The following is a 10,558-nucleotide window of genomic DNA, read 5'->3' on the forward strand; positions in this document are numbered from 1 at the left end:
CAAAAATACCATGGTTGCTGTGGTAGAAAGTTCAATTTGACTGGATTTTTTTTCGGCATTTATTTAAAGGGGAAGTTTACCCAAAATCAAGAAACTCTGAAGTGATTCCATACATTGAAACTAGTTCATTGGAGTTGGTCCTCTCTCTCTCACTGTAGTGTTATACTGAAGCAACTGCAAAAATGGGTCACATGACTCCTGATATATATATATATATATTATATAGTGAATTCATGACTCAGAAATCGGTGAAATGTTGTTTTATTGAAAGCCTCTGGCCGAATGAGCTATTTTGATCAAAAGTACTATCGGTTTGAGTCAGGAAATATTTACTTATTCACCTAAGTTCCTACTTATTGTCCGATCAGGCCTGATTTCAGATGTGTCCATGTAAACTGGATTATTAGGAAAATCGTTCTTCTTGCAAAGCATGTAAACAGTTTAAACAAACTATTATATTAATCTGACTATGCACAATAATAAAATTCCAAATTGCATTATTGTGTGCATGTAACCGTACTCAATATGTCTTTCTCGTAGAATAGCATTGTTGAAGGAGCAGCAGGTAGCTTAACGATTAAGAGCTTTGGGCCAGTAACCGAAAGGTCGCTTGGTCGAATCCCCGAGCCGACTAGGTGAAGAATCGGTCGATGTGCCCTTGAGCAAGGCACTTAGCCCTAATTGCTCCTGTAAGTCACTCTGGATAAGAGCGTCTGTTAAATGACTAGAATATAAAAATGTATTGCTTTTTCTTTCTTTTATTTTACACCATTTCATTAAAAACATCAACAATAAAAAAATATTCTGGTATTGCACGAATCCCTTAAGGAGATTTGATCTCTCTCAAACGTCAGGGAAAGTGACAGTGGGCCCAAAGCGCCACCTACTGGTACAACTGACACATGACTGGCACATATAGATCACAGATCCCCAGTCAAGGATAATCATTTTTTGTATATTTTTGTCAGCAGGTGAAAAATATATACTAACTAAAACTAAAAGCAATACAAGTAATGCACAAAATATTTACCTCTAAGCTATTAGCTGTCCTCTTCAATAATGTTAACTAAGTTACAAATACAAGATTTTCATATGATACAAAAATGTAAACATCATAGCACAATATTTCTACAAGCAAGAAAGATGAGTTGGCCATAATAAATCGTTTCTAAAAATAAAAATAGAAATTGTTATAAAATCGAATTTTGATTGGCTGCTGTACAGGAATGACGGTTCTCTAAGAATTCGCCTACACCACTGAGAACACGCGAAACTACAATTTCTTCTTTCTGAGGACCAATCAGAATGGCAGATATTGTGCGGTCCACGTTTCTTTATTTTGCCCGTACATGCGCACTTCATTTCGAAAATGGCGGCTGTGCAAGATGGTCAGCTCAATCTGGAGGTCGAAAAAGACATAAAAACAGAAATAACAAACGATGGGTCTGGAAACATCAATGCAAACTCTTCGTCACCCGGTTCTACGTCTTCGGGCGGTAAATCGAAATCTCCTGCGGGATCGGGTGAAGATCAACAGACACTGCTCGCGGTGTTGCAATTTCTCAAGAGGAATAAATTGACAGAGTCGGTCGACATTTTGCGGCGAGAAGCGGGCTTATCTGCAGATGCAGATGATTCCCCGGTATCCGAGTCGGCGGGAGCTGGATCGGGTGGCGTCCCAAGTGTCGGTGCTGATGGGGGGGATGCCAACTCTCTCCTCAGCCGAGTGTCAATCGCCACCCCCGTCGCACCCCCGGCCACGGCACCCCCAAAAGGTCTCGTGCGATCACATTCAAAAGTCATGCGTATTGTTTTGATTTGCCTTGTTAGCTAGCTACCCAGCTAAGATACCAAATAAATTATTTTAACTTTGCGTATTCACAAGGGCATGCAATGCAATTGATGTGTTATTGCCAGTTGGCTTACTGTTGAATGAATGAAACACGAGAGAGCTTGACAGCCAGTCCTGAAACTGCTGTTTTTGTTCCTCATACTGGTAGATGTATGAAAACGGTTCTTGCGATAAGACCATAGCCGCGGGAAGTAGGAGCACCCCCAGAAAAAACCCAGAATAAAATAAAAATAGTAATGCAAAATAGTAATATTTTTGCAAAAAATGATTTTCACAAAAGTAGTGCACTCGGCGTTTACTAGTATTTACTAGTATAAGCGGACTGATATAGAGGTCTGTTACCGTGAAGCACTTTTTTTCCCCCCAGCATCTCTGCTTTGGCAAAAAAAGGTCGTTGTATCATTCAGAACAGTATCCCGTAGAATTCAATAGTTGCAATTGTAAGAGGTGTCGCCCGGTCCCTGCGATTCATTCTAATGGAATCCAGAATGAACAAAACCCCCTCCTCAAACATTTATATTTGAGGGCAGGGTTTTAATATTTTTCTTGACCAAATAAAATAGAAAAAACACAATTGACCATCCTTACAAACCACTTAATGTACATGACTGTATTGTACACAGGCTGGTTATCTAGGTTAGTACCGGTAGACTTTCCATTACCATGAAGAAAAACAACGTATAATACAGTAATTGAGTACATTGAGACATCAAGTGGATTCTGATGATGTGGCTCAGTTGGTAGAGCATGGCACTTGCAATGCTAGGATTGTGGGTTGGATTCCCATGGGGGGGCCAGTATGAAAAATGTATGCATCACTACAGTTAAGTTGCTCTGGATAAGAACCGTCTACTGAAATGGAAAAGGAATGAATAGACCATTTTCACTTTTCACAAAGAAATAAGTTGCATTTTCTTAGTATTTCAAGAAACTGGAAAACATATAAAACAAGTATTTTTTTATGTTCCACAAGTTAACAGATAACTTGTGGAGTACAGATAATTATCAGACTCTGGTTACAAACGCAGGTAAACACTCATACATTTAGCTTCTGTTTTCACAAAAGTAGTGCACTGGGCCTTTAATAGTCGCAGCACCCCAACCCCGAAAGTACTATGGGTAAGACCAATAGTTCTATTACTGTTAGTTAGCTACTCCAATATATTTTCATTCTTCTAACAACTGTGCTTGTACAGTGGTGGCAGCATCAGGTGGGGAAGACCAACCAGACGTCAACGTTGTCTTGTCGGCCTATAGCCAGCAGGGGGACCCTGTCCTCTACCCACTCTACTATAACGGCCTGAAGAAGTTTATTGAGTCTGTCCTGGACTGCCACAGAGCTGAACTCTCCCAGGTCTTCTACCCACTGTTTGTCCACATGTACCTGGAGCTGGTCTACAACAACCACGAGAATGAGGCTAAACAGTTTTTTGAAAAGTAAGTGTTGTGGACTGGTAGTGCTGTTGCTCCCTTGTAGCGTCTCCAATGTTCCTGCCTGTCAAGTACATGTCTTTTATTGATTGTAGGTCCAACTGGTGTATTGATTTGTCAGGGACGTTTATGAGTTTCACAGTCAAATGGGAAACAACCTGTTCTATTTGTAGCTGCCTAACTCAGTGTAATGTGACACTATGCATGTGTTATTTAGATGTTAGATCCACTGACTGCTCCCTGCTGTCTCTCCCTACCTCAGGTTCAGCGGTGACCAGGAGTGTTACTACGAGGAGGACCTCCGCATCCTCTCCAGCATGTCCAAGAAGGAACACATGAAGGGAAATGAGACCATGCTGGACTTCAGGACCAGCAAGTTTGTCCTCCGCATCTCCCGAGACTCCTACCAGGTAAGTAGTCTTGGAAAACCAGAAATGTCAAGGTCTCTGTGGCAGTTGACAATAACGTATCGTATGTTATCTTACCAGCTGTTGAAGAGGCACCTGCAGGAACGTCAGAACAACCAGATCTGGAATATTATACAGGAACATCTCTATATTGATATCTTTGACGGGATGCCTCGGAGTAAAAGTCAGATTGATGCCATGTCGGGCAGTCTGGCTGGGGAGGGCAAGAGAGATGCCAACAAAGCCAAGGTGGGTGTGTGTGTGTGTGTGGGGGGGGGGGTGTCAGTGTGAGTGATGCTGAAGCAAAAATCTGTAATAGTTGGTTTGTTTTAAAGTGATAGTGTTGTCAATGTAGGTGTAAATAAGCCTGTGAGCAATACTTTTTAAATTTCAGATACTCTTTTCTGTATTTGCTGATTGAGAGCATTGATCTGTACTGACTAGACTTACTGTACCACTCCTGGCTGTTGTGCAGGTGTTCTATGGTCTTCTGAAGGAGCCAGAGATCGAGGTACCTCTGGACGATGAGGATGAGGAGGCAGAGAACGAGGAGGGAAAACCCAAGAAGAAGAAACCGAAGAAGGACAGCATGGGCTCCAAGAGCAAGAAACAGGACCCCAACGCACCCCAACAAACTAGGTACATCACCACGGACACACATTTCTTTAGTTAGGAGTTGTTTTCCTTAGTGCACACGCCCTAGCGAACCGTTTCGCTAGGGGAACTGAACATGTTTATTTCTTATTGGACCAGTCCAGGTAGTCCCTGTTTCAGTCAGTTTTCATTTGGTGCCTAATGAACACAGCCCAGATTTCCTTCTGTTTCAGAGACCACAAACAACATTTGCACTCCATTCTGCACTAGAGTTAGCCACGAAGCTTGTTAGCATTTGCAGTCCCTCCCCATTGAAACAACTGTTACTGCCTGACTATGACTTATGAATGATGTATAAATTGACCGTGTTCATTTTTAATATCCAAGAATCCCCCTCCCCGAGCTGAAGGACTCTGACAAGCTGGACAAGATCATGAACATGAAGGAGGCCACGAAGAAGATTCGTCTGGGCCCAGACAACCTACCCTCCATCTGTTTCTACTCCTTCCTCAACGCTTACCAGGTCAGCCATGCTTGGATATGGATTTTGAATGTTTGAATGACAACTTTATGAGTATACAAGTATAACTTGATTTCAATGTTGACAAACTTTGTGATGAGCACAGTGTTCTCAACGTGAAGCTTCTAAAGCATCAGTATTTAATATTGTGAATAAAATTTTACTCTCAGTATTACCACAAAACAATGCGGTAACATACAGTATTCTGTCTTGTCTTGACCTTTGACCTGTAGGGTCTGACAGCGGTGGACTTCACAGATGACTCCAGTCTGATCGCGGGGGGCTTCGCTGACTCCACCGTTAGGGTGTGGAGCGTCACACCCAAGAAACTACGCCGGGTCAAATCTGCAGCAGGTAAATGACAATGGTGACCACAGAGATAATATACAATACATCATGCACACATCCAAACACGTGTAATGACCAAGGCTGAAAGTAGCATTCCACAATCCATCTATAACCATTGTTGAACTTGAGATCATAAGCTTGCACATAAATTGATAGGAACTATGACTTTAAATCTGCTCCCTCTCTCTCTCTCATCTCCCTGTAGACCTGAGTAATATTGATAAAGAGTCTGATGACGTGTTGGAGAGGATCATGGATGAGAAGACAGCCAGTGAGTCTAAGATCCTGTACGGACACAGTGGACCAGTATACGGCATCAGCTTCAGCCCTGACAGGTAAGATGCTATAAAGTGATCAGTGGACACTTTCCCAAACTCAGATTAAATCTGGTCCTGGACTATGAAGAATGCTCAATGGAGAATGTATAAGGTAAGGGGTGTCGAACTGATTTTGCCGCATTCGATCTTCAATGAGGTCTGGAATAGAGGTCGACCGACTATGATTTATCAACGCCGATACCGATTATTGGAGGACCTTAAAAGCCGATACTGATTAATCGGACGATTTTTATTTATTTATTTGTAATAATGACAATTACAACAATACTGAATGAACACTTATTTTAACTTAATATAATACATCAAAATCTATTTAGCCTCAAATAAATAATGAAACATGTTCAATTTGGTTTAAAGAATGCAAAAACAAAGTGTTGGAGAAGAAAATAAAAGTGCAATATGTGCCATGTAAGAAAGCTAACGTTTCAGTTCCTTGCTCAGAACATGAGAACATATGAAAGCTGGTGGTTCCTTTTAACATGAGTCTTCAATATTCCCAGGTAAGAAGTTTTAGGTTGTAGTTATTATAGGAATTATAGGACTATTTCCCTCTATACCATTTGTATTTCATTAAGCTTTGACTATTGGATGTTCTTATAGGCACTTTAGTATTGCCAGTGTAACAGTATAGCTTCCGTCCCTCTCCTCGCTCCTCCCTGGGCTCGAACCAGCAACACAACGACAACAGCCACCATCGAAGCAGCGTTACCCATGCAAGCAAAGGGAAACGACCACTGCAAGGCTCAGAGCGAGTGACGTTTGAAACGCTATTAGCGCGTGCTAACTAGCTAGCCATTTCACTTCGGTTACACCAGCCTCATCTCGGGAGTTGATAGACTTGAAGTCATAAACAGCGCAATGCTTGACGCACAACGAAGAGCTGCTGGCAAAACCCACTAAAGTGCTGTTTGAATGAATGTTTATGAGCCTGCTTCTGCCTACCACTGCTCAGTCAGATACTTGTATGCTCAGTCAGATTATATGCAACGCAGGACACGCTAGATAATATCTAGTAATATCATCAACCATGTGTAGTTAACTAGTGATTATGATTGATTATTTTTTACAAGATAAGTTTAATGCTAGCTAGCAACTTACCTGCATTCGCGTAACAGGCAGTCTCCTTGTGGAGTGCAACGAGAGAGAGGCAGGTCGTTATTGCGTTGGACTAGTTAACTGTAAGGCAGCAAGATTGGATCCCCCGAGCTGACAAGGTGAAAATCTGTCATTCTGCCCCTGAACAAGGCAGTTAACCCACCGTTCCTAGGCAGTCATTGAAAATAAGAATGTGTTCTTAACTGACTTGCCTAGTTAAATAAAGGTATAAAAAAAAATATATATATATATATATTTTTTTTTATCTGCAAATCGGTGCCCAAAAATACTGATTTCCGATTGTTATGAAAACTTTAAATCGGCCATTCCGATTAATCGGTCGACCTCTAGTTTGGAAGGCTGTCTTATTTCCTTGACGCCAAATGTTTCTAAAAAGGAGTCCACTATACATTGTTAATGGAATTTTTATGCTCCCTGACTGTCTAGTGATTATTAGTTAGCTGGACAGTCAAGAAACGACACTGTTTGACACCCCTGGTCTAAGGGCTTTTTAGTCCAGGACTATGCTTAATCTGTCCTTGGAGAACTGGACCTGGGTGTATCATGTAGTGTGGCATATTGGACTAATGTTAGGAGGCAAGGATACATAGTTTGAATTAACTGTAAACTTCATAGAGATTTGAAACACTAGAGTTACGGTCTTTTCTAGTGTTCTTATTTCTACGGTTAACTTAAATTCTCCTCTAATCATGTATTTTAGGAACTACCTGTTGTCCAGTTCTGAGGACGGTACGGTCAGACTGTGGAGTCTGCAGACATTCACCTGTCTGGTGGGGTATAAAGGACACAACTACCCTGTCTGGGACACTCAGTTCTCACCCTATGGTTACTACTTTATCTCTGGGGGACATGACCGAGTCGCTCGGTAAGAACCCTTATAAATACCTAATGTTCCATTTGTTTCAATGCAATTGATGAATGGCATTCTTTGGACCTGTTTCCTGGACTGAAAAGGATGTTCAATGGAAATCTTCTATTGAAAGGGCTTTCAAGGCTTAATTTATGTCTAGAGAAAAAGCCTGACTAATTTGGTTTTGTTTACCTGATGGGTCACAAGAAAACAGCCACTGGTCTTTTTGAGGTTTTGCTTGGTCTTCTTCCGCAGTCTGTGGGCGACTGACCACTACCAGCCCCTGCGTATGTTCGCTGGTCACCTGGCTGACATCACGTGCACCCTCTTCCACCCTAACTCCAACTACGTGGCCACGGGTTCAGCTGACCGTACCATCCGCCTCTGGGACGTCCTGACTGGAAACTGTGTCCGCATCCTCACGGGTCACAAGGTACCCGGTGATCTGTTCTCTCCCAATAGAATGTGTATAGGATGGTTTGGTAGGCACAAAATGGGAGACTACACCTTGAAAGGGAGAAGGAACAGCCTAAATCAAAAAAAAAATCACAACCCTGAGTAACATGTCCTTTTGTACAGTTTGAAATAACTTGTTGCATACTGTACACAACAAGAGTAGTATGTGTGATGTTACAACCTCCATATCTCAAACCGGTTTGGTTCCCAGGGCCCCATTCATTCCCTGGCCTTCTCCCCCAATGGGAAGTTCATGGCCTCGGGAGCAACTGACGGGAGGGTTCTACTGTGGGACGTTGGTCACGGCCTGATGGTCGGAGAGCTGAAGGGACATACTGACACCATCTACGCCCTCAAGTTCAGCAGGGACGGAGAGATACTAGCCTCAGGTTGGTGTCCCTTTACTGACATGTAATAGCCTTTTCACACTACTGAGCCCTTTGTGCTGGCCTGGTCATGCACCCACCATACTTAAAGACAATGTGAAAAGAATATCTGAGCAAGCACAGTATGGTTTAGGGGGATATTGGGTCTACAAGAAATGTATGCTTGTAGTTTTCCACCACTCCACTTATATAATATTTTCCAGGCTCAATGGATAACACTGTTAAACTGTGGGATACACTGAAGGCCTTTGATGATGTGGAGCTGGATGACTTCACCGCGGCAACAGGTCACATCCATCTACCAGAGAACTCCCAGGAGCTGTTGCTAGGCACCTACATGACCAAGTCCACCCCTGTCATTCACCTGCACTTCACCCGCAGGAACCTACTGCTGGCTGCAGGGGCCTACAACCCATGAGGACATTCAGAGAACCCCCCAACTACAGTGGATCAAAGCAAAATGCCCAACTGAAGTGTGTTTACTGTGATGCAGACCTAAGGATCATGGTTGTTCCAAAAGCTGCAGCACCATCAAGCTGATCTAGGATCTGATTGAGCCCACCCAGCCTAAAATGGCTCAGGTGTGAAACTGCCCCTAGATACAGATCCAGGATAAGCTTGTCCTCTCAAATCTTAGTGGGGAAATGCAAAACTGACCCAGGACCAGTGTCTAGGTGCAATGTCACCCTACTCCCCTAAAAAGAGTGCCATTACTAGCCTATTAAAGAGACCATGTTTCACTGCCACAAACAGCTTTATGTAGCTGTCATGCTGTATAGAGTATTTTATACTGGTGCATATTGTGTAAATAAAACACTTTTTTAATGACTTGGTGGGTTAAATTTGACATTGTTTTTATTGTTAATAACACAGTGATGCCAAATAATGGCCTTATTTCTTACAAGCACATCCAGCTGCCACCAAACTTCCGACCACTATACTACAGAACAGTCAGGAGACCTGTAGGGAAACAAGAACACATTGGAAATACAGTTAGCTTAACACCAGGCAGAAACATGTATTGTCCATACAAAGACTCCCGATTAGTCATACACATTTCTGAATAAAACAGTGCAGTCTTTATAAAATGCTAAGTTTGCTAGACAAAATGGGTACGAGAAACTGGCGGTATCCTATGCAATACACTCACATCACTTTGCCGTGACAGCCGCCTGTTTCTTGGGCTTCAACTTGAAGAAGAGGGCAATGGTGGCTATGCTTGCATATGTGAGCAAGACACACTGTGGACAGAATAACACACGTGTGACCTTTCTGAGAATGTGAACTGGTTGTACACCATCTTGCACAGTAATTCATGCATGAACTTACATTCCTCCTGCCTGTGATTGTGTATGCATTGAAGTACTTGGCAAATCCAGTAAACTGGTGACTGGTTCCTGCGTCGTGTCCGCCCATGTTGGATAGTAGCTGGTCCAGAGAGAAATAGATTACTCAGTCAATTACAATGCATTGATAATGGGAGGATTACAGAGGGCAAGTAAAAGGAATGCCAACCACAAATTATGGAATTGCCTATTTCTAACACCCACGCGCAAGACATTAATGTCAGTACTTATTGGACTCGGGGGGAAATAATTACTCAAGACAACTTGCCTGTCTAACATTAAAGCTCAGTAGCCCTAGCTGACAAGCCTTAACGGTCTGCAAGCCAGGCAGTTTCTTCCCACAACAGTGAAAACAAATTAGTTAACGTAACGTTAGCTAGTTACAGTAATTATATCATGTAATTGTGTGGTACCATTCAACCCAAAGCGGACTGCCATATTTGTGTGGGTATTGTTAGTTTGTTAGCTGGTTCACTTTCATTCAAAAACATTACCTGGCAGGCAGTAGCTAGCTAGCTACCGCTAGAGGTTAACGTTAGCAAACAATCTGGCTTGAGCTAACGTTAGCAATATTGGCTAGCAAGATTAGTTGGTACTGACAAACAACTAAACTGGCATTTTAGAGACACCACAAGCAACAGCGTCCTGGACAACGCTGTTATAAAACGTAGGGAAATGAATAAAGCTAGATGTTATATTGATTGTCACTATTCTTACCTTCACCACACACGACCCTTGTGCACGGAATTGAACAAGTGCCCTTCAACGAGAGAGGCCGAAATGCTAAAAGTATCAGGAAGTCCCGCCTACTCTCTACAGCGCATGTTCAGTGGTTAGTGTTTAATGAACCAATTTTTCTGGACAAAGCTAACGTCAGTCAATAAGTAACCCCGCCTTTTTAATGTAAAATTGGA

General features: G+C 42.4%; 2 protein-coding genes across 3 annotated transcripts; one reads left to right on the plus strand and one right to left on the minus strand.

The window, feature by feature from the left end:
• Positions 1-1,345: 1,345 nt before the first annotated feature.
• Positions 1,346-9,126, plus strand: LOC109880313 (transcription initiation factor TFIID subunit 5). Of its 2 annotated transcripts, XM_020472526.2 has the most exons (12): positions 1,347-1,775; positions 3,049-3,289; positions 3,546-3,693; positions 3,772-3,939; positions 4,166-4,329; positions 4,672-4,807; positions 5,038-5,158; positions 5,358-5,487; positions 7,307-7,471; positions 7,712-7,889; positions 8,124-8,301; positions 8,502-9,126. In XM_020472526.2, exons 1-12 carry the CDS (start codon positions 1,370-1,372, stop codon positions 8,714-8,716), a joined length of 2,250 nt encoding a protein of 749 aa, XP_020328115.2. In that variant the 5' UTR covers positions 1,347-1,369; the 3' UTR covers positions 8,717-9,126. The 2 variants fall into 2 exon arrangements, with proteins under 2 accessions (XP_031655541.1, XP_020328115.2); XM_031799681.1 differs by having other exon boundaries at positions 1,346-1,775; positions 3,546-3,939.
• Positions 9,127-9,131: 5 nt separating this feature from the next.
• LOC109880314 (ATP synthase membrane subunit DAPIT, mitochondrial-like) lies at positions 9,132-10,488 on the minus strand. Its single transcript, XM_020472527.2, has 4 exons — positions 10,362-10,488; positions 9,628-9,726; positions 9,449-9,539; positions 9,132-9,258 (listed from the first exon to the last, which is right to left on the minus strand). The coding sequence occupies exons 2-3, from the start codon at positions 9,712-9,714 to the stop codon at positions 9,450-9,452; spliced, it is 177 nt and encodes a 58-aa protein (XP_020328116.1). The 5' UTR covers positions 9,715-9,726; positions 10,362-10,488; the 3' UTR covers positions 9,132-9,258; position 9,449.
• Positions 10,489-10,558: the final 70 nt, after the last annotated feature.

The sequence above is a fragment of the Oncorhynchus kisutch genome, linkage group LG20, assembly GCF_002021735.2.
Source record: "Oncorhynchus kisutch isolate 150728-3 linkage group LG20, Okis_V2, whole genome shotgun sequence".
Lineage (NCBI taxonomy): Eukaryota > Metazoa > Chordata > Actinopteri > Salmoniformes > Salmonidae > Oncorhynchus > Oncorhynchus kisutch.

Bases quoted from the DNA above. Each gene is read 5' to 3' on its own strand.
- LOC109880313 (XM_031799681.1), top strand. From the start codon at position 1,370: ATGGCGGCTGTGCAAGATGGTCAGCTCAATCTGGAGGTCGAAAAAGAC. The intron at 7,890-8,123 runs GTACCCGGTGAT...TTTGGTTCCCAG, and splicing joins GCATCCTCACGGGTCACAAG to GGCCCCATTCATTCCCTGGC. The intron at 8,302-8,501 runs GTTGGTGTCCCT...AATATTTTCCAG, and splicing joins CGGAGAGATACTAGCCTCAG to GCTCAATGGATAACACTGTT.
- LOC109880314 (XM_020472527.2), bottom strand. From the start codon at position 9,714: ATGGGCGGACACGACGCAGGAACCAGTCACCAGTTTACTGGATTTGCC. The intron at 9,540-9,627 runs GTAAGTTCATGC...TTCTGTCCACAG, and splicing joins CAATCACAGGCAGGAGGAAT to TGTGTCTTGCTCACATATGC.